At 32.7% G+C, this 25,778-nt stretch overlaps 1 protein-coding gene across 1 annotated transcript in view; it reads right to left on the reverse strand.

Moving 5' to 3' along the window:
* The window catches only part of eys (eyes shut homolog), a 254,763-nt gene that overhangs the window by 42,877 nt on the left and 186,108 nt on the right, over positions 1-25,778 (reverse strand). Inside the window, 2 exon segments of the mRNA XM_051126527.1 lie at positions 14,250-14,400; positions 23,777-23,944. Coding sequence (XP_050982484.1) covers positions 14,250-14,400; positions 23,777-23,944 — 319 coding nt within the window.

Here is a 25,778-nt window from a genome sequence, read left to right on the forward strand (position 1 = left end):
ACTTTCTTGCATTAAAGTGTCAAGGCATTTTTTGCATAACAAGCTCACTCGAATGGCTTCTGTTATTTTGGGCAGCCTGTGTTTTTAGTCATGTCTCCAGCTGATCTTCCAGACCCAAATTACAGGCGCGCCCTACGGCTTTGAGACGCTGCTCCAGATGAGGTATTTCGGGAGTCGTCTGACTACTTCGCTGATTAAAAATAACAATGCTTACAGCCTGCCAGACACAAATGTTACTCTCAGAAAGCTGGTATGTTTTACAAGCACGCATGAAAAAAAAATTTGAGAAATGGCTGTATTGGAAATATGGTGATTGCAGTGAGGCAATGAAATTAAAAATCGGCAATCATTCCAGTCCACAACAGTGACCTGCGAAATGGACCTGCGAATAGTTATTTGGCCGTATAAGTACAAGAAATGTGACCGTGTCCTTGAAATTCCAGGACTTTAAAGCTCTTTTTGCGAAACCACTCTGAAATCCTCATCTGAAACAAATGATTCACGATACATGCTCTGTAGTCCCAAACTGAATCAAATGATTTGTGAACCTGCACCGAAGTTTCAATCTGAATCAAATGATTCGCAATCCATGCTCCAAAGTTCAAACTGGCAAAGCTGCTCTGAAGCTGATTCGTGATAAATTTTGCATGAAAAGACATTAAAGATATATACAAAAATTAAACACTTATTTCATAGATGCATTGTCTTTCAAGAATTCAAGCACTTTTCTGCTATTTTCAAGGGTTTTCCAGATCTTAAATTTCAGAAAGTCAAATTCAAGTACTTCAAGCACTTAAAGCACCTTGTACAAACACTGTATTTAAAAATGCTGTATATTATATTTGATATAATATTTTTGATTGAAAAAAAAGAATACTTTTATTAAGTAAGGATGCATTAAATATTTAATTAAATGGAAAGTGACAGTATCGTGGTTTCCACAAAAATATTAAACAGCTCAACTGTTTTTACATTGATTATAATAAACAAATGTTTATTAAGCGCAAATTAAAATTACATTTTAAAATATTATAGAAAAAAAAAAGATAAGCCATCAAGTTAGTGTTTTTAACCATTTTAATTATTTCCAAAATAACCCAAGGCAATAACAATTTATTACAAATTTTGTATTTGTGAACTCATGTTCAGCTATTTTTTTAATAGTTAACTTTTAAATTTTTTTTCAATATTTTGGATCACCAGTCATCAAAGCTCTGTAAACATTGGTCACAGACACTGAAATTTACTTTAAATTTCACTTCATTCAACTGATTACTCACTAAAAACTCCCACAGATCATGTTTTCATGCCATTTTAAGTCTTATTTTGACATAGCAAAGTGTTGTATCTAAATGTGTGAGTTGTTTACTTTTTCAGTTAACCTTCCCATTAACGCCATTATATTGTTTATTCATACAAATTCCCCAAAGCGCATGAACACAAGAGGCGGGATTTATCACATGAACCAATCACAGCCGAACATAACCAGTCATATCCAATCATATAGCGATGGAGGCATTGCCTCCTCTCGCGTGACTTTCCTCCATTCATTCTCAATTACCCCCCACCAAACTCACCGCATGCTTTAGGGGGTCTGTTAAAACTTAAACACGAGAGAGACGCGAACTTGCGCTGTAACGTTACCTGTGGGTGTCGCTGTTGAACAATGCATCTTTAGAAAAATGAGTGATTTATACACTTTTTTTTTAATGTTTTGTTTTATTTTTGTACTACAATTTTTTTCTAATCCAATATTTTGAGATTTCTTCCCTTGCCTCTTCAGAGGAAATGCCCCTAAAAGATAGAATGATAGACGACAGATAGACAGATTTTCTTGCCTGTGGTTTTGACATACCATATTCAGAGTAATTTCATGGTCTTAAAGGTAATGATATAAGCAGTGTAAAAACCAAATTCAAGAACTCAAGGACGGAATATATAGCACCGAAATGGGTCTCAGCAGTTACTGGGAAATAAATAGCAATGAAGCAAAGATGTCTGCAGATCTAAGGCATTGATCCACAGAGCAGCCGCATTAAGAATGCTTCCTTTTTTCCCCAAACAAGCCCAGCAGTAGTTCCCCAGGAATAAATGGCATACATTTAAATAATAATATGTGCTAGGGAATGGAAAGTTCATGTGTAATAAAGAACAGGACGCGATGCTGTGTAATGCAGCGTCTCACGCTTGTTGACCTTTGGCTTTGTGTGAACAGAAATGACTCACACACAGCAGACTTGGGTAAAAGCCAATCACAGCGGAAGCATCTGACAATATATGCAGGCATACATAGACACAAACACTCGCAACAGACTTCGAGGGTAAACAATATGTCACCACCGCAAGCCTTTAACCTAATTTAACCTGTCTGCTGCGCAGACCAGTACTACACCAGATTAAGCAAACCCAACACCGAAAAGCCTCCAGCAATACATATGCAAGATCAACAGACCATATTAGAAGGGTAACCTTACACGCAGTGTTGACTACGAACAGTATGAACATTCAAATGATCCATCCGTAAGACAGAAACGAGAAGAGGAGGGCCAGACCGCTTAGAAACAGCACAGTCAAACTGCGTTCACAAAGTATGAATTAATAAGATCAACGTATGAATAAAAGATCGTTCTTCAAGTGAATTGAATACATCAAACATTCACAACAGAACATTATTCCCAGAAATGGGAGAGAGGGAGAATGAGGTGTAACTTTCAAACTTCTTTAAAACTCAGAGGCGTGCTTTGATGTCTGAAATCTAGATCAGCAGTTTAGGAAGACTGATCAAAAAGTTTGGACTAAAGTATTCCTTCCATCGTTTCTCGAAGCGATGCGGCGGAGGACTGCTGTGCAGTCGACCCATCCACTTGTCACTTGATATGAATTTATGTGAGCTGAGTAAGATCAGATAAGATAGAAATGTATTGATCCCTTAGGGGAAATTTGCTTGTCACAATGGCACAGTGTCACGCAGAACAGAACTGTGCATCATGGGCCAGTACACACAAAAGGGCAAGAGAGAACAGAATGAAATGAACACGATAATAGACTGAATCACATGCAGTACCTAAAATAAAAAAACACATACACAGGCTGTAATCAGCATACAAGTGGCTACCAGCAGTTATTTTTGTTCGATGGCTTCAAGTCAGAATTGTGTTATAATTACACAGTTGACATTTATTAACAACTGGACTGTTATGTTTTTTTCTTCTTTTTCTCCTAGACTGTCATATGGCTGGTCAAAAACATGTATGCAGTTTGTTCTCTCAGTGCTCTTACTATTTAGCATTATATAGTATGTACTGCATACAGTGCTCTATATACTAGAGCTCATGCATGAATGTAATATCGGAAGAACTACTGCATTTGACAATGTGCAGGATAGAGAAAAGCACACTGCGTGGGATACTGTATCTAACAAAGAAATGCACTCAACCTGACCTTCCGCTTGCACTGCGATGAATGAACCAGAAGTACATCCAAGTGCAATTTTGATTTTTAACTGTACTGGCTTATATACAGTGTTAAGTTTCATTTTTTCTTTAAAATCAATCAATCAATAAATAAAAATAAAATAAAAATAATATATATAAACACTCACACAAATACATAAATACACACACCTTAATCGCTAATTAGCCGTCGAATATATTTTTCATGACATTTCTCTTGGCATGAACATACAAGGCTATATGAGCGTTCTGCCTAATTATTCTTTTCTTCTATCATAGTTCATAAATAAACAATTTGTTTATTAAATATTGTGATATATACATTTACAAACATTTCTACAGGTTGGATTTTAAACTGATATGTAGCAGTGTTATTTTAGTATCATTCACATACTGTTATTGGTTTTATTAATATTTTGAATTTGCTTTTATCTTTATATTTTCCATTTTAATTTTAGTAGTTTTAGTTAAAGATTTATTAATTTGTTGTGTGTTTTCGACATTTTATATATTTATTTATTTCATTTTTATATGTCTATAGTTTGATTTTAGTTCATCAAGTTAAAACTGGGGGTAGCCGTGAGGCAGCCGTGGCCTAATGGTTAGGGGGTTGGGCTTGTAACCGAAAGGTTGCGGGTCCCAGGTCTGGCAGGGATTGAAGGTGGGGGGAGTGAATAACCAGCACTCTCTCCACCCTAAATACCACGACTGAAGTCAGTTCCTTTGAGCAAGGCACCGGACCCCCAACTGCTCCCCGGGCACTGCAGCGATAGCAATATGGCTGCCCACTGCTCCGGGTGTGCAGGTACTCACTACTGTGTGTGTGCACTTGGATGGGTTAAATGCAGAGCAAAAATTCTGAGTATGGGTCACCATACACTATCGGATGTCCATTTTCCACAAGTTGATATGATTCTTTAGGGTTAATTAAAAGTCTATAGTATACTTTGTTTAAAAAATCTCAGTAGTTGCTGGGGATTCTGAGGGATTGTTCCTTTAAATGCAAATGAGCTCTGCTCGTCCCGCCCCTCTCTGCTGCTCTGAGAGATTGTTTACTTTAGCCACATTTAGCACATTTAGTGGTAAAACTTGTCAACTAGCACATTATTAGGAAAGGTGATTGCAGAAATTAATTAAAAATAACCTTATACTTACTTCTGATGTAGGTGAAGCTGGATCACAAATGATTTGCGCAAACATAGACGCATTTATGTAGATCGGGAGCCACATTCCCTTCACAAACAAATTTAATCCACTGCATCTTCAGCGGCTCAGGTGTCAGGAGTAAATGACGACCACTATGTTCATTATTACATCCAGCAACACAACACCTCAATCTGAGATATTCTTGTCTAGCTAACATCCCTGCTCCGGCATTAAAACAATGGAGGTCGGACTGTTACAGCAGATCTGAGGTAAGAGCTCATGTCAATCAACTATCACTGGAGTGGCCTCTGTCGGTGTGACGCCACACCGACAGATATTATTTTTACAGATTAATTAAAAACCACTGCATGGATTTTTATCATTATAGGGTAGACGTGTACATACACTGCCTACACACATTAATGTTCAAACAACATGTAAAAGTGAAGTTTGCATCCGATCCGAAGTTTTTTTTTTTAATATATAATTTTATTTCAGTTAATGTTAATTTTATTTCAAATAATGTAAAATGTACAATGTTTCAATTCAATGAATCAAATAATTCAATTCAACTTCAGCAGATGAATTGGAATTTAAAATGCACAATAAATGTATCTGCATTGCTAATGGTTCTTTTTTTTTATTTGTCTCAAAGCATGATTCTAAATGAATACGCAATCCATAAGTAATGGTGCAGCGTGACATATTTCGATTAACTGAGACAACCGACAAGGTTTTCAATCATTCTTCAACTGCTCAACAGCTCCTATAATTCGGTCGGCCTCATCTATAAACATTGACATCTCAAGTGCTGAAGGACTTTCGCCAAATAGACCGGTGACACAGACTTGAGCATCTCAAACTCCCCGTGCTACTCTCAGGTATATCATCAGGGCCAATGATTCACATTACTTTCTCCAGTGCCCGATTTTTCAAGTAACCCATTACACTGCGGCAGCAGAAAATCTGAGATGATGGGAATCCCCACAAAGAGTTAGATAATCAACAGCACCATTCAACATCAAGTCACAGGAAGGCGAAACACAAACGTACACTAAAAGTACGTGGACACCTGAACACTACATCCATGTGTGACTGTAGAGCATTTTTAAAATATATGGAGTTAGCCCTCCTTTTGCAGCTATAACAGCTTTCACTCTTCTGGGAAGGCTTTACATTTGATGTTGGAACACGGCTGCGGGGATTTGCTCCCATTCAGACACAAGAGGTCAAGCAGTCAGCATTCCAATTCATCCCAAAGGTGGTTCAGGTCTGGGCTTAATGCAGGGCAGTCAAGTTTTTTCACACCAGGCTAAGTAAATCATTTCTTTATGCACCTCGGGAGACTGTGAAGCTGAAACAAAACAGGTACGGGCCATGATTGTCTAATGAGATTGCACGCCTTTATGCTTGATCTTCTGCACGGATGTATCTAGAATAGCCAAACTCTTCTGGCCATGAATGCACATGTACAGCCCCCAAAATCACACCACACTCATAAAACTGGCAACACATTTATGTTAATTAAAAAGAAATAATAAAATAACGTGCCACTCAGACTTTCTCCTCTAATGAAAGGTACCACACTCTTTCCAGCTGCATTAAAATTCTGCTTAAGTGCCACTTGGCTGACCTTGATCCAGTACCACGCAACGCCTGATCTCATCAGATCTTCACGGCTTCAGCAGACCCAGAGAGATGACCTCAAAATCAAGAGGCAGAATTATTGATATCGACAAAGCCAGGTTTATTCTCCCCGTCTGACAGGAGGAGGAGATTAGACCCTCATGTCAGTGCTTGGGGGTGAGGGACAGGGTGCATAGTGTATATGGAGATAGCAGGATATTATTATTAGCACCAAGCAAAAGATGAAGGACTTGGTTTTGAAACAAATTTCATTTGATGTGATTCTGATTCACAAGCTTGTGATTCAATTCAATTTCTGATTCAATTTGATTCGATATTGACTATTTTGGATAAATATCAGGTATAGTACATGCCAAATTTTACCAAGGAAAAATTACTACAATAATGAAGGTTCAAACTGACTGATTTGTATACAAATGCTTCAACTACATTCAATGAAGTTTTTATAATAACAAAGCTACAATTACATAATTATATTTCTACTCCAATTCATTTGGTGAAATACAAACATTTAAATGGTGGCTGTCATTAAAAACCTGACAGATTTATTTAAACAAATTAAATATTGAAGAACAGTTAAAATTAAAATGAATGTGTTATATGGTGCATATATTTAGCAAAAAGTTCATTTTTCTAGCTGACTAACAAGTTTATGGTCACCGAATATGCATTTTCTGAGGTAAACGTGACGTGACATTATTTAAAAGCTGTTATTTTTACATCTTTGCGTGGTTGAAACACGGTTTGTGCGATTACATGAGACAAGATAAGGATTTCGGTAAGTTGTACTGTTTCTTTTAAGATACCTTCAGATGTTTATTCTTGTTTATTTTGTGCTGTAACTGGTATTAAAGCGGAGGAGATGATCAGTTCACGTGCGCTTCGTGCTGCCGCTTCTCTTGAACTGATGCACTACAGTGATCTGTCACTTCACATTAAACAGTGCCAAAACAGCATTTATTGTTTGAATACTGTAATAAAACACAATAAAATCAGAGACTTTGATTCATAACAGAAGTAACAAAGCACAAAGCGTATTGCGATTTATTGGATAGGATGTGCGCTAATATTCCATTCATTAACTGAAAACAGGCTAGATTTATTGATTCATGGGATTTAAGAATTTATATTGTTTCGTAAAAACGAGAATCGATTAAAATCGAAACATCTATATTTTTATTTTTATTTTATTTTATTTTTTCTACCCAGCCCTAATGATTTCCAGATGTTCAAAGGAACAGTTCACAATTGTAATTTTTTTTTAATAAATGCCCAGGTGATCCAATATGTAAATAAGTTTATTTCATAATCTGAACAGATTTTAAGAAATTTAGCATTACATAATCTGCTCACTAATGGATCCTCTGCAGTGAATGGGTGGCGTCAGAATGAGAGTCCAAACAGCTGATAATAACATCACAATAATCCACAAGTAATCCACACGCCTTAACGTCTTGTGAAGTGAAAAGCTGTGTGTTTGTAACAAACAAACCCATCTGATGTTTTAACTTTAAACCATTGCTTCTGGCCAAAATACCAGTTCATATTCCATCACATCAAAAACCACCGACACAGTTGTTTAGAACTGTTTTTACAGTGCTTGATCTGTGCATATTTCTTTCTTGATTCGAGAAACACAAGATGACTTTTTCACTGGAGAAAGTAATATGGATAGCAGACAAATATTTTAGCAGGTTTGGAGTTAAAAACATCTTATAGATGCAGCTTGGGGATTATTTACATTACGTTACTTCAGCACTTTGGACTCTCGTTCTGACGGCACCCATTCACTGTAGAGGATCCACTGGTGAGCAAGTGATGTAATGCTAAAATTCTCTCAATCTGTTCTGCTGATGAAACAAGCTCAAGTACATTTTGAATGGCCTGAGGGTGAGTCAATTTTCATTTTTGGCTTTAAGCTTTGTACAAAGGGGTAAATATAGCTAAATCAAATATAAAACTGTGTGAAACAACTTCCTATATAAGTGACTCAATATATAGTGCGATATTAATTATTTAACCTGCATTTTTGCTTAATGGAATTTTATTTTACTAACATGAATTTCACTCATGAACATACACACAGAAAAGTAATATTGTCTTTTAATTTCCAAATGTGCATGCAAAAAACTTATGTAAAGGCCAATTCACATTGCAGTCACAGATGCAAACAAACTGTAAGTTTTGTTGGAACAGTGTGTTACCCCTTTCAGGGTCTGTTGGTCAGCACTTATTTTCACAGACTGAACATCAGAATGTTTAAAAAGTGCTGTACAGTAATCAGTTGCCAGTTGGTCTGTGTTTGTCAGTGCAGCGTAAATTGGCCTTAAAATTGACAACAGGTGAATAAAACACACTCTCCCAGCTGCCTTCAGCATGAGTTGCTGGCACAGCAGGGTGCGTGTTTATTTGTTAGCAATGATGTCTTCAACTTGCTGTAATCTTAATGCTATTTAAATTACAATACTGCACTCCTTTTAAAAGGTTTTAGCTGCTGGTGCACATTGGCCAATTCAAGACAGTCTTCTACTCACTGCTTGAGACACCATGCTGGGTCAATTGCTGCTTTAATTTTTAACTAGAGATGGATTTCTTTTTTATCCTGTTGAACTTGCTGTTGAACCTTGTGGCTTTTAAAGAGGTTTTATATAAATGCACAATTTTTATACTTAAGACGCTTTTTGACTGCTATCACATGCTGCCTCTGGAACTTGTAAGAAGACTTAGATTTCAGTCTTGTATTTAATTTGACTTTGTGTCATCATTTTTACTCTTATAAATTAACCTACGATCTTAAAGGAGAAGTCCACTTCCAAAACAAAGATTCACATGTTATGTACTCACCCCCTTGTCATCCAAGATGTTCATGTCTTTCTTTCTTCAGTCATAAAGAAATGATGTTTTTTGAGGAAAACATTTCAGGATTTTTTCTCCATATAATGGACTGATATGGTGCCCGAGTTTGAACTTCCAAAATGCAGTTTAAATGCGGCTTCAAACGATCCCAAATGCGGTTGTAAACAATCCCGGCCGAGGAAGAAGGGTCTTATCTAGTGAAAGATCAGTTATTTTCATTAAAAAATACAATTTAAATACTTTTACAAACGCTCATCTCGTCATGCTCTCCCTGAACTCTGTATTCTGCCTCAAGACAGTTAGGGTATTTCAAAAAAATCATATTTTCTCCCTCAACTTCAAAAATCATTTCAAAATCATCCTACATCACTGCAGAAGTACCGACACAGTCTTTGCAAAGTGAACATGCAAAGAAGATCAAACACCCTTAACGAAAAAAGGTAAAACAGCAATATAGGATGATTTTGAAGTTGAGGGAGAACATGAGATGGGAGTTTTTCAACATACCCTAACTGTCATGAACCAGGAAAAAACAGTCCAGGCAGAGTAAGACAAGACGAGTGTTTGACATTAAAAAGTATATAAATTGTATTATTTTTATTTTACAACTGCATTTGGGATTGTTTGAAGCTGCATTTAAACTGCATTTCGGAAGTTCAAAATCGGGGCACCATATCAGTCCATTATGTGGAGAAAAATGCTGAAATATTTTCCTCAAAAAACAATTTCTTTATGACTTGGATGCCAAGGGGGTGAGTACATTATATGTGAACCTGGACCACAAAACCAGTCATAAGTGTCAATTTTTCGAAATTGAGATTTTCTTAATCTGAAAGCTGAATAAATAAGCTTGAATATTATTTGAATATATGGAATCTAAGGGTGCAAAAAAATCAAAATATTGAGAAAATCACCTTTAAAGTCCAAACGAAGTTCTTAACAATGCGTTTTGATATTTTTACAGTAGGAATTTTGCAAAATATCATTTTGGAACATGATCTTTAATTCATTTCCCAATGATTTTTGGCATAAAAGAAAAATCAATCATTTTGACCCATGTATTTTTGGCTATTGCTACAAATATACCCCAGCAAATTAAGACTGGTTTTGTGGTCCAGGGTCACATATGTGAATCTTTGTTTTGGAAGTGGACTTCTCATTTAAAGGGATATTTACACACAATTACGTTATTCCAAACATGTAAGACTTGTTTATTTTGTTTACATGGAATTTTATTTTACTTACATGACTTTTATGTACTCATGAACATACACAAAAAAGTAATATTGTATTTTAATTATGTAAAGGCCAATTCACACTACACTGATAGACACAAACAAACAGTAACAGACAATTTGCCAGGTTTCAATGGATCAGTGTTACCTGTGCCAGCGTCTGTTGGTCAGCACTTATTTTCACCGAATCAAATGTTCTTTGGAATGTTTAAAAAGTGATGTACAGTAATCAGTTGGCAGTTGGTCTGTGTTTGAAGGTCAGTAAAGGTCAACATTTTAATGAAAAAACTAAACAAAACAAAAGGTGAGTAAAGGGGAGACCGAACTTTCTTTTTTTTTTGGTGAACTATCCCTGTAATTGTAATAGATGCTCCTTCTCTAGGATGTGTCAAATCAACTTAATACTTCAATTTCTCATTCTACCATTCGAATCAGGTATTTCTAAAGGATTTCATGCACTATTTTTTTTTTCACAGTATCTCATATCATCATTCAAAATCTTATTGGACAAGGAATGTGTCAGGTCTAAAGAATGACTCATTCTGTGAAATGTTGAGAACAAAGAAAGCAGACATTCAGAAAAGTGCAGATGGCACATCTGACAATATCTCCATTCCATCAGCCAGAGTATTTCCTCAGACGAGTGACAGAAGGAGAGAAACCTTCTCCAAGTCCTAAGAGATGAGACCACTGAGTCAAACAAGACAGCAGGAATATCTAGAGACAACTGATACAGGCTGTCGGATTGTTAAGTTAGAAGTACTTGGCATCTAAACACATCCCCTATGGGAGAAAAGCTGTTCAAGAAACCCATCAAATACACAAGCGAAAGCAGCACTCCAGTGGTCGAGGATGGCTGTATGTGTCCGCAAAATAGCCTTACAGCTAAGATATTAAAAAAATATATGCAATAAAATGTTGCTTAGCTGCTCTCTGACCTCAATTACATCGGAAGAAATTTCATTAAACCGCATGCTTTACGTGCATCCAGGGGTGAGCTAAAATGTAACTGATTAAATGCAAAAATTAAACAAAAATGTACGCATTTTAGGTTTATAAACAAGACACGTATGATTATCATAAGATAAGATGCACTGTCAAGGTCAAGATTGGAGAAGACATGATTGGAATTTTTTATCATTTAATTTAAAAATAAATAATTGATAGCACTAAATTAACATGTTCAATGCTCTAATTAGAATATTTTATGATTCACTTACATCATTTAATGCAGTAATAACAATAGACATGCTAATAGTGAATAAATGCAATTCTATTAACAGCCTCTTGACATTCAAGCCTTTTGAATTCTTAAGCAAATGACTTCAGCAATACATTGAAGCATGGTCATGTTTACTCAGTATACAATGGAAAACGTAATAGTGCGATAGTTTGTGACCGTAAATATATCTCCTAGTTGAGTGGTTATACAGTATATGTTCATTCCATTATATTAATTATGTTATTACGTACGAGCAGTGACTGGCTCCTTCAAGATAATGTTAATTGGCATTATTGTTATGTGTTGAAAGGAACAATGACTAATATGTAGCAGTACGTTTCACTGTTGCTGTGTGATTATGGAAATTTCAACAAAGAAAAACATCAAACCTGAGTCATATGAAAATGCGGCTTTGATGCAACTCCCATATGTCAAAACTCATGAGTCCCAAACGTGAATTAAAGAGCATGTACTCAAAACAAAAAGCACAGAAAAGAGCTGCTGCTATAATTTATAAATAACACACATAAAATTGGCACATAGGAAACACATATATAGAACTGACTTGTGAACACGTCTTTATGATTTTATGACTTTTGAACACATCTTCTGAACACATATTTGGGGTGTTTCTTCAACTATAACACTTTAATTTCCCAGGGGTTGATTTTTATTAAAACACAATTCTACTTTTTGTTTTATAAGAAGATCACATTAAACACTTTGGAAACTTTTTATCATAACCATGTTATTTATTTTTGGCAACTTTAAAATTGAAATAATCAGATCAAACGGCTTAGGGGAAAAATGTGAATATTCAAAATCACTGTAGGAAAGTGCACATAAATATGTATGTTCAATTAAATACAGACTGGAAGAATATTACAACTGCTAATAGATTAGGAAACAGAATAATTTCTTGACAAAGTGAACTGCCAATATTATAATTTTCTCAACAGTATTTTTATCCTTAAACTTCCCTAAATCGAGATAGAATTTATTTGATAAGCAGATTATTGGCAAATTGCAAAATGACACAATTTTGCCAGGTTAACAACTAAAGTTCACAATTTGGCTTCTTAAGCTAATTAATTAATTTTAAAACAGCAACAAATACTAAGAAAATAATCTTTTGTGGTGTAAACTCAAGTTTTCAGAGAACATCTTAAATTAAGTTTATTTTCCCCAGATTATTGACAAATTGCAAAATAACACAATTTTGTCCGGTTAACAAATGAATTTTACAATTTGGCTTCTTGAAGAAGTTCTATTATGCTTTTTCACTTTTTGAACTTTAGTCAGTGTGTGGTGTGTATTAATGGGGATAAAAAAGATCTACAAATTTACAAATCTCAAAGTCCACTCCAAAAGGAGTTATTTCGTTTTTTAAAAAATCTCTTTTCATGAACTGCAACGAACGGCTCTGTTGGACTACAACGTTTGTTTTCCACATGCAATGATGTCACAATTCGGTCCATTAGAATATCATTAAATTAAATCCTGCCCATGGAAATTTGAATTGTTGGAGGGAGGGTAGGGACAAGGTGGGTGATTAGCCTAACTCTAGCGATGCAGCGTGAACAACCGCTTCAACGAGCCGCAGCACTGCGGGTATAAACACAAGCACTGACTGGAGTGGCCGCTTCAGAGCAGTAACGTGCCACAGACGTGTGCAGTACAGGGGGTTGAAACACATGCCAAAGCCGAGATCTACTCCGGTTCCTGCGTCGGAGCCATAACACGCTGCAGATGTGTGCAGTGTGTGGTAAGAAATGTATTATCATGCAAGACATGTATTATCATACAGTGTAGATAGCTTCACTTATAACGTGAGTGTTTTTTAAAATGAATAAACTTGCACTAGAATAGGCTAGGCTAATCAGTGATGATGCTCTTTGATAATGTTAGGCTGCTTTTAGCCTTATGCTGGAGCTGGTTTCGAGCAATGAAACCAAGTACGTAAATAATTAAATACATTAGCACGATAATATCATGTATTGGCGATCTCGCAGGCTGATGATAGAACCCAACATTACTGTACTGTATTATTTACTCACCTTCCATGCATCCTAGGTGTATATGACTTCCTTCTTTCAGACTAATGCAATCGGAGTTATATTAAAATTTATCCTGGCACTACCAAGCTTTAGAACGGCATAGATGGGTGTTTCTCCTCATCAGTCCAAAACAAGTCCAATAATATGTATCCATCCATACAAAGTGCCTCACACAGCTCCGGGGGTTAATAAAAGGACTTTATTAAGGTTTTTGTGAAAAAAAAAATATCTAAGAATCACTTCAATCTGGCTTGCGCTAACAGTTGTACACGGAACTTGCTTCTTTGACAAGGGGCGTGGCAGTACTGAAATACCGTCTAAGCTAACCAAACACAACACATTTTGTTTTTCAGAAGGTGGGCCTTCATTAAACCCGGGACTAATCGAGCCATATGTGCCAGGCTGGGAGAAATGTATTGTATTAATGTAAATTATGTTAATAATGTGTTTTTCAAACCACCAAGCATGAAAGCATGTTCTAGTACACCCCCAAAACAAAATCAAGACTTTGTAAAAGATCATAATAGGACCCCTTTAAGCTAATTAATCTTGTTTTCAGATTGTTTACATATTTTAAAACAGCAACAAATCTAAGAAAATGATCTTTTATGAAAAAAAATGAAACAATTCTTACCTCACTATAATTGGCACCAAGCTATTGTTCCTGATATTCTGAGGAGCAACTGCGGTCAAAACATGAATGTCGCTGCAGCCCAACTTGGCCACTGGTCTTCCATTTTGGAGAAACACATGGAGGAAACGGTCTCCGAAATTCTGCTCCTGGGCTGAAAGGACAGAGGGAATATAAACAGATGAGGAATCTTTCAGTCAGAGCTTATCATAATAATATTTAAGAGATGACCTGTTTTCATTTGTAACTAGAAAGTTATACTGAATCTCTGGCTTCTGTTCAGTCATTCAAATGCTGGTTCTTTGAGTCCATTTGACATTAATATGAAATAAAATCTCCATTTCTTTCAAAAAATGACTTTCAGTAGTGCCCATACCAATACCCCTAAAAAATCTTCATAAAGGACAAAAATTGCAATCACCTTGTTTATTTTTGTTACCTGTGGTATATTTCATAGACATTTCACAAAAACAAATGCAGTTTGGCATTTCATTGGTGACATTTTATTTCTTTTGGAATACTGTTTTTGTATGTCCCAACATGAAATGATGAAAAGATTTTTTTAATTACTTAAAAATGTTAGTGAATATTTATTGATGTACATTAAATGCAGACAGAAGTGACTTTGTGCATGCCTTACTGAATCATTTATTCACCTGGTTCGTTCAAACACACTGATTCATTCAAGAACGACACAAGTGCTTAAGAATGAGTCAATGAATCAGTCACTTTACCGATTTGAAAAATGATAATTGATTCAAGAACAAAACAACTGATTGGTTTTATGAGTGAATCAATCAATCACTTAACTGATTTGAAAGAAGTGCTGATTCATTCAAGAATAAAACAATTGATTGGTATTATGAGCGTGTCAATGAATCAATCAACCTCTTAACTGTTTAAAAAAATACTGATTCACTCAAGAACAAAACAACTGATTGGTTTAATGAGTAAGTCAATGAATCAATCACTCAACCGATGTGAAAAAAGTGCTGGTTCATTCACGAACAAACCAAATGGTTGGTTTTATGAGCGAGTCAATATCAATCACTTAACAGATTTGAAAAAATGGCGATTCATTCAAGAACAAAACAATTGGTTGGTTTCATGAGTGAGTCAATGAATCAATCACTTAACCTTTTAAAAAAAAAACGCTGATTCATTCAAGAACAAAACAATTAATTGTTTTTTTATGAGTGAGCCAATGAATCAATCACTGAACCAATTCGCTAAAAATACTGATTTATTCAAGAACAAAACGATTGGTTTTATGAGTGAGTCAATGAATCAATCACTTAACCGATTTGAAAAAACACATGCTGATTCATTCAGGAACAAAACAATTGATTGGTTTTAAGAGTGAGTCAATGAATGAATGAATCAATCAATCACTTAACTGATTTGAAAAAATGCTGATTCATTTAAGAACAAAACAATTCTTTGGTTTTTATGAGTAAGTAAATGAATCAATCACTTAACCGATTTGACAAAAAATCTGATTCAATCAAGAACAAAATTAATTGTTTTTTATGAGTGAGTCAATGAATCAATCACTGAACCGATTTGATAAAAATGCTGATTCATTCAAGAACAAAACAGCTGACTGGTTTTATGAGCGAGTCAATGAATCATTCACTCATGAATGAAATGCTGCTATCCTTTCGCTTTCAGACTTTAATACTTTTTTTGTTTGCATAACAAAAATATACAAAGAAACAATAATGTGTCTAAAATGTAAGTTCCTTAATATTCCTTAATATTAATTTTGTCTGAACATTCAGAGTTATATTTTGTTTTAATGAATGATTTATTACCTTGTTTTTTCTTCAATTTTTTCATAAACCTGTCACATCTGCTAACAATAAGTGGTGAAAAGAAATCATGACAATTTCAGGAAATGTAAGTATATTGTTAAGCATATCAAGGTGTACAGAAGTGCAAGATATCACAACTAAAAGCAATAACTGCCTATTTTAATCCCACTTGAGCTTGAGTAGTCGCACAACAATACTGTGGAGCTTCCTGCTTACTGTGGCATATCTGGCAACAACCCCAGTGATTGCAGATGCACTTGGCACCTACTGCATCAACTACAGTTGTAGTTCTTCGTCTTTTTTATGTTAAGGGGATGGTGTGTAGGAAAATGACAAATTACTCCTTATTGTCCCTATGGCCCTGTTACCCTGTACTGGGTTTAACGGTGCGTGCATTCTCTTGTCAGTAGCTGTCACCTGTTATATTCACAATCCCTCTTGTCGGCTGATGACTGAAGCCCAGCGGGAGTCTCACATGGTGCTCACGGGAAGGTTTTTGTTTGGAAGGGAGCGAACGGATGAGATGCAGGTGTAACTCTGAGCATTTTTCTGCATTCTGATGCATGTCTTCTGATCAGCCTCCTTTGATCTCTAGAGTTCCACCTTTTCTTACATTCAGACAAGAGAACTTCAGCTGGGCTGCACATCTACACATCTGAGCGTTATGATTTAATGACAGGTGAAATGAAACTTTATTCATGAAAAAAAATATTGATTTGTTATTACATTATAGATCAGATACCAGTAGTGTTTTCCTTCTTCTTTTCTTTTAAGTTTCACAGAGAAACATACAGTGGGGTTCAAAAGAGAAAATTGAAGAGAAAATATTCTTTATTATTTCACTAATCAAAAAAGAATTTGTGATGCTAAGTATACAAACTTTTTATGTGATATATTGCAGGATTAACACGTTTGTATTAAAATTAGAAAATGGCCAAATACAAGCATTTTTACTAGTTGTCTCAGACTTTTGGACTCCAATATTAGAATTTATTTATTTATTTGGGATGAAATTGAAAATGATGTTCCCTTATCACAGATTATTATTTTATTTTATTTTATTTTATTTTAACAGTTAAGTATTGTTGTATGTATTGTTTCTAGGACACTATTAAAATAATAATTTGTGACAGTGAGCATGCACAATGTTTATATTATATTGTATTATATTGCAATTATATTACAATTCTGTATTAAAAAAAAAAAAAGTTACTTATCACATTTGAAAATATATAATCAATAAATAAAATGAAATGAAAATATTCTAGGTTACTATTTAAATAATTTGTGACACTGAGCATGCAAACTTTTTTTTTTTAATCTATTTTTTTTTTGTCTAATCTAATCCAATCCAATCAAATTAGCAAATATTATAGAATTTCGAATTAAAATAAAAAAAAAAAAACACAAAATAAAAGCTTTTTTTTAGTTGTCTCAGACTTCTGAACCCCAATATAAGAATTTAATTTTTTTGGGATGAAACTGAAAATAATCAAATGTTCACTTACCAGAGTGATAAATAAATAAATAAATAAAAATGTTAAATCACAAATAAATAAATAAATAAATAAATCGTATTTATTTATTTATTTAAAAAGATAACATTTAAGTAAAATGAGGAAAAATTCTGTATTGTTCAAATCAAGTCACTATTCAAATAATAATTTGTGACACTGAGCATGCAAAATGCTTTATATTATATTATATTTTATTGTAATTCTGTTAGAATTTTATATTAAAACTAGAAAACTAAACATGTTACTTATCACTTACTTATCACTTATCACTAAACATGTTACTTAAGCGAAAATGTTAAAAAAATTAAATGAAGAGAAAATATTCTAGGTTACTATTCAAATAATAATTTGTGACATTAGGCATGCAAACTTTTTTGTCTAATCTAATTTAACCTAATTAATATAAATATTATAGGAATTCGTACTAAAATTAGAAGAACACAAAACACAAGCATTTTTACTAGTTGTCTCAGACTATTGGACCCCACTGTAAGAATTGAAATTATCTGGATAAAACTGACATTGATCAAAAGTCCACTCGCCACAGAAAAATAAATAAGTTACTAATCACATTCACGCCGGATTGGGAGAGCATTCTAATTAAATCAGTCAGTTTCCCTCCTCTAAAATTGATGAATGTGTCACAAGCCGACCGAGACAGCGAAACCCAAATGCTCGCTCCCTGTCTTTTTTTTCTTACATGGCTAATCTATAAAAGGAATTTCACGAGGACTTTGACAGGTTGAGACATGAGATAAACACTGTCATATTGGCCGTGTCAGGTGAGCTGCATATGCACGGCTAATCTGACAGGGTGGAAGTAAAATGAATTTTCTAACTTGACATCAAGAGCAATCTCATTCAAAGATGACAGTCAATCCAGCCTCACTGCCTTTAGTGCCAACAATTTATAGACATGACTCATCTCCCTATCAGGTTATTTAAATGTCAGGTGATTGCCAAGACCGCTGCTCCTGATGTAATATGGACTGCATTTTTGTCATCTGGAATAAGCTTGAAACTTTTGAACAATGCTGAAAGCAAATGTGACCGCAAAACAATGATTGATAAAGCACGTCACGCTCAAGCGAAGACATTATTTCACACCTCTAGTGAGTAACCATGAGCGCAATACGCAGACGAACACAACTACACCACAACAAATGTTAATATTGGAACCATGAGATGAGCCCTGCCCACAATTTCTGACATCATCACATGCATTTGCATGGAGTAAAAAAAAAAAATAATCGCTGATGACTCATTTTATTAAATTTATAAGAAAAAAAGCATTATCCAAACTCCTTTATAACCACAAATACAAGCATCAAACTCCTTTTTAACCACAAATACTGTTATTATATTATATTATATTATATTATATTATATTATATTATATTATATTATATTATATTATATTAAAATTTTGTAATAAAATTAGAAAAATGCAAAATACAAGCATTAATACATTTATAAAGAAAAAAACATGCAAGCTCTTTTTTTAACCACAAATATTGTTATATATTGTTGTATATTATATTATATTATATTACAATTCTATTAACATTTTGCATTAAAAAGAGAAAAATGCAAAATACAAGCATTTTCACTAGTTGTCTCATACTTTTGTACTCCAGTGTAACAATTTAAATTATTTGGATAAAACTGAAAGTAATCAAAATTTCAACAGGCAACAAAAAAAAAAAAAAAAAAAAAAAAAAAAAAAAAAAGAAAAGAACAGAAAAAAAAACAGTAAATCATAATAAATCATAAATCATTGTATTAAATTGACAAAAACGTAAATTACATGCATTAATAAATTTTTAAAGAACAAACATGCAAACTACAAATACGGACCTGCTATATTATAATATATTATATATTGCAATTCTGATACAATTTTGTATTAAAATTAGAAAAATACAAAATACAAGCATTAATAAATTTATAAAAAACAAACAAACAAAAAAAAACATTATAACATTATAACCACATTATAACCTTTTTAACCACAAATACTGATCTATTATATTATATTATATTATATTATATTATGTTACGTTATATTACATTATATTATATTATATTAAAATGTTTCATTTAAATATACAAAAATGCAAGATAAAAACATTTTTACTAATTGTCTTTTGGACCTCAGTGTAAGAATTTAAATAATATGTATAAAACTGAAAACGATCAAAAGTTAAAAAGCCACAGAAATATAAATACAGTATGTTATTTATCATATTTTTGAAAAAGTACAAATAAATAAATAAATAAATAAATAAAAACATACATATTGTATTAAAATGAGAAAATGCAAAATACAAGCATTTATACAAGCTGTCTCAGACTTTTGGACCCCAATGTAAGATTTTAAATTATTTGGATAAAACTGAAAATGAAAGTTTAACAGCCTCAGAAAAAATAAAAACAGTATGTTACTAATCAAATTTGAAAAAAAGAATAAATGAATTATTTATAAATAAATAAATAAATAAATAAATGAAAATGATTCTAATCTAATAAATATTATAGAAATAGAATATTTATTATATAATGTGGGCAGAGCCTATCTTGTGGTTCTGCTAATACAACATAGTATATACAACAAATTATCAACATCACATACATTTGCATGCGGGGTAAAAAATAAATAAATACATAAATAAAAATTGCCTTTTCACGTTCTGCTAAAATATTTTGTGTTTGATTTCTGCTGTTTAGAAAAAAAAGGAAAATTCACTCTCGATCTGACAAGCTCTAATCTCATTGACTTACTTTATCTGACTTGCTGAAGTAAGGGGCGCACAGGATTTTTAATCAATCCGCCTGGAAACAAATTTGTGTTTACAAGCTACCTCATTGACAATGAGCGCTTCTGGACATATGGTTAATATGTAGAGCCAATTATTTCGTCAATCAGTTGATTAAAAAACCCGAACTCTCAAGTACATCCGAGATTTGATAGAACAAAACAGAGCATTTATAATATATTCTCGTTTTCCAATAACAATACTACTTAAAATTTTAATGCATTATAATTCATGTAAATCTAATTCACTCGTTTACACCTAAACATCCCCAAATACTCATTCATTTGGAGTTGGGCCCAGCCAAGGGACCATATTTGTTTAGGACAAAGTAATTGAAGAGCATCATCCAGCAGGGTTTGCCAATTAGCTAATGGGATCAGCCATCATAACTTTAAATTCAGCCCGCAGCACATATCCTGGTGTGATTGATTTCACCTAGAGACATTTGCTATGTCATTAACATGTCCTGGGAGAGGACTTCATTATGGGATAAAGAGGTACAGTCGACGGTCCGGCGTTTTAATTTAGCTCTGAGGCTTACAATGATATTCACAGTCTCATAACTCAGTGTGTGTAATCCGCAGCGAGAGAAGCCAATTATTCATTAACACACACTGATAGAGCGTGAGTTATCGAGTCAAACTCTCCTCATTGTTCGGATGTGATTGCTATTCGATAGACGCACGAAGAGCGAACTGCGAATATATCATCAACGTCATGTCAAAATTAATCACTTACCTCTCAAATCAAACTGACAATATTATTCTTACACACGCTATGCGTATTTATATACAGCTGTTCACCCTAATCTTGGCGCAAGCGATGAGCAGGTAGCCATAGAAACATATCATTTATGACGAATGTGTCACTGGTTTGAAATTAGCACAGATAATGAAGTCTGTGTGCAAGTTTTCAGCTAGAAATTTTTGAAGACCTAACGAGGTTTCCATGGTAAATGGTATTTGATGTATTTCTGGAGCTTAATGAAAATGAAAGCCTAAAAAAATGGGTGCATCTCATCTGCAAGAACATGAAGAAAAAGCATTACACAAACTCTAAATTGCACTAAATTGATGCACTAAATTTTGTCAGGAAAGTGACTAAAAACATTTATAATGCTACAAATATTTAAAACAGGTTTTTAATATTTTTTCAAATAATTGATTTGATCAAAAATAAGTAAAAAGAAATACTGTAAAACAGTAAAACAATTTAAATATATGAATACATTTAAAAAGAAGAAATTAATACTTTTATTCAGATAAAATGTATTAAATTGTGTCAGTAAAATGACAGTAAAACATTTATAATGCTACAAAAATATTTCAAATATTTCTTTTCAATTATGTTTTTTTCAAAGAATTTATCTGATCAAAAATAAGTAAAACAGAAATACTAAAAAAATAGTAAAACAACTCAAATATATGAATATATTTGAAAAGAAGAAATTAATACTTTTATTCTGAAAAAATGTATTAAATTGTGTCACTAAAGTGACAGTAAACATATTTATAGTGCTTCAAAAATTTCAAATATATATATATATTTTTTTCAAAGAATGTAATTGGTCAAAAATAAGTAAAAACAGAAATATTGTAAAATAGTAAAACAATTCAAATAAATAAACATATTTAAAAAGAAGAAATGAATAGCATTAAATTGTGCCAGTAAAGTGCCAGTAAAAACATTTATAATACTACAAAAAATATTACAAATAAGATTTTTTTTTCAATAAAGCTTTTTAAAGTTGTTTTTTTTCAAATATAAGTTTAAATACAAGTAATCACAGAAATATTTAAAAAATAGCAGAACAATTCAAATATATGAATATATTAAAAAAGAAGTTAATACTTTTGTTTAGCAAAAATGTATTAAACTGTGTCAGTAAAGTGACAGTAAAAACATTTACAATGCTACAAAAATTATTTTATTAATTTTTTTCCATTAAGTTTTTTCCCCAAAATAATTTATTTGATCAAAATTAAATAAACACAAATATTGTAAAATAGTAAAACAATTCAAATATATGAATACATTTAAAAAAGAAAAAAAATTATTACTTTTATTCAGCAAAAATTCATTACATTTAGTCAGTAAAGCGATAGTAAAACAATCATAATGCTACAATAAATATTACAAATATGTTCTTTTGTTCATTAATTTTTTTCTAATGTTTTTGAAAAAAAAAAAAAAAAAAAGATTTGTTAAAAAATAAGTAACAGGAATATTGTAAAATAGTAAAACAATTCAAATGCATGAATATATTTAAAAAGAAAAATTAAATACTTTTATTCAGCAAAAATGCATTAAATTGTGTCAGTAAAGTGACAGTAAAAACGTATAATGCTACATAAAAATTATTACAAATGTTTTTTTAGTGTTTTTAAAAAATGATAAAAATAAGTAATAACTGAAATATTGTAAAACTATTCAAGTATATGAACATATATAAAAAATAAAAAGATATGAATATATTTTTTTACTTTCATTAAATGCATTAAATTGTGTCAGTAAAGTGACAGTAAAAACATTTATAATGCTAAAAAAAAAAAATTCAAATAAATGCTGATCTCTTAAAATTTTGTGAAAACCTTTTCTATTGGGCAGCATAACTGCTTTTAACATTTATAAGAATAATAAGAAATAATTGATTTAATCAAAAATATTGTAAAATAGTAAAAATTCAAATTTTACTTTTTACTTTTATTCAGCAAAAATGCATTAAATTGTGTTCAAACCAGCATATTAGTATGATTTCTGAAGAATGATTTGACACTAAAGACTGGAGCAATAATGCTGAAAATTCAGATTTGCCATCACAGGAATAAATTACACTTAAAATATACTAAAAACAGAAAACAGTTACTATAAATTATATTTCACAGTAGTATTTTTGATCAAATAAATGCAGCCTTGCTGAGAATAAGAGACTTTAAAAAACTCAAACTTTTGAACAGTAGTGTAATATATGATGAAATGTGTGTCATTTACATTTAAATTGGCCATTGATACAGAAAAGTACTTTTTGATTCATAATAGTATATTTACAGCTGCAGGGGTTAACTAGACTATGTTAACCAGACAAACCTCGACCTCTTTTTTTCACCGATGGTATTATGAGCACAGAATATTCTCAGACCGCATTTTAATAGAAAAAAAATTAGTATGCGCCCCCTGTGTGCAAGGTGAGTCATCTATATTTTTGGTCAGTTTCCCAGAAGAGAAAGTCAATTTTAAATGTGTACATATCCTAAACTTCATTTTAGCATATTGATGAGCTCAAAACTACTGTTCTAGACAAGCAGTAAAAGCCACAAAACTGCAATTTTGATTTCATGGGGTCTTTTAAGGGCTGTATTCTCCAGTGGCTCTCAGATACTCACAGTAGAGAAGAGTACCATGAGGTGTCTTGCTCTTCATCGTCAAATACAGGGTCCTCCTGTCCTCAGAGGAATGGCTTGTAAAGTAAGTGTCTGACTGAAACAGGGAAGTCAGAGACGGCAACTCCAAGAAAGAGGTACCATCAAAACGAGGGGAAAAGATGGTTGAATCTGACAAAGAAGAGAAAAATAACAATAATTCTGTTGGTTAAAGGTAAAGTGGACAACTCAAGTAAACATCAAATGCTAAAATACAGAAGCTATAGTTTATTTGACTAGCAACATTATGACTTTTGACCGTTTACTAGTATAACCTCCAAGCTGAATGCACAGTCAAGAGCAGTAATGTCTGCCAGACTCTGATAAGTAGCCTACACGCAAAGGCAGGAGGATCCTGTCAGGATGTGTTCTGTAGCAATGTTATCTCCCACAGGGTGACAGACGACAGGGACTTTACGGGAAGAGGAAGGTGGGTGTTGTCTGCTACGGTCAGGACCTCTCTGCAGCGGTAATGATCTGTTAGCTTTTACACAGAAGGCAATGTATGCAGCACGACACTGTCAAGGGATATGTGACAAGACTTCAACGTGGCCCGTCCGCTGCGAATGCGTGTCTGGGTGTTGCTCCAACGGTGGTCTATATACTACACATTAAGGTTGATATAGCAAGAGGCAGGATGCAGTTCTCAGGGAAGCCAGGAAAGGCAATTTACTGTACATTACTGCTGCAGTGACACACAGTACTAAAATACATCTAACTAACCTACACAAGGAGCCAGCTTTGGTTTTAACAGTAGTAGAGACATTTTAAAGCTGATATATTTTAAGCTGTCAAAGAATAGTTCAACATTCCAGTATTAGAGTAATGCTACATGTATGAAACTGAAGAAAAACTGAAACTGGCTAAGAAAACAAAAGTGATAAATCGTATCATTAACAAAAAGCCTTTCTGAAAACACATTTTTAAAAAATAGGTTATTTAACTTATTTTGTTTGTACATTTCTACACATTTTTTCATTTATAACACGATTTTATACATTATTATTATTATTATTATATAGTATTAGATTAAACAATATTTTTGAAGACTTATTATCTTTTATTTACAGTATGTGTAAATATCTGGAGAATTGTTTACATTTGTATTTATTTATTTTATTAATTATTATTATTATTATTATTTACTTTTTGTATTATATCTATCAAGAGAATAAAAATAATTTGTGATTTATCTTAATTATGATCAGTTTTTAGAAAGCAGAATGAAACTGTAAAAATGTCAGATCCAGTACATGTAATTATTTATTCAGTATATCAAATTAATATTTATACTGATATTTTTATAAATACAATTATTGAATTTGATTTTTTTTTACCACTTCAATCTGCTAACATTATTTACAAATGAAAACATCATAATCACAATACATCTATTTATAAAGATTTTACATAACACTGTTAAAAAAAAAAATCGTTTTTGTATCTTATTAACAGAATAAAAATAATTTGGGATTAATCTTAAATTATCGAATTTCTTTACCACTTTAATCTGCTAATCCACTTTTTTCCATTTACAACATTATTTACAAATGAAAACATCATAATACAATATATCCATGTATAAAGATTTTACAAAAAAAAAACGGTATAAAATAATTTGGGATTAAACTCATTTATGACTAATTTTTAGAAAACAGAATAAAAATGTCAGGTTCAGCAAATGTAACTATTTATTCAATATATTAATAATTAATATTGATATCGATATATTTAATAAATACAATTACTGAATTTTTATTTTTACCACTTCAATCTGCTATTTTTTTTTGTTCATTTACAATATTATTTAAAACATCATAATCATACAATGCCTCCATGTAAAGATTTTACATGAGACTGTTATAAATATAAAATATGAAAAATGTGTGTAAAATATTATCTGGAAACTACTGTTTTTGTATCTTATCTATCAACAGAATAAAATAATTTGGGATTAATCTCATTT

This window comes from Labeo rohita, chromosome 13, assembly GCF_022985175.1.
Source record: "Labeo rohita strain BAU-BD-2019 chromosome 13, IGBB_LRoh.1.0, whole genome shotgun sequence".
Taxonomy (NCBI): Eukaryota; Metazoa; Chordata; class Actinopteri; order Cypriniformes; family Cyprinidae; genus Labeo; species Labeo rohita.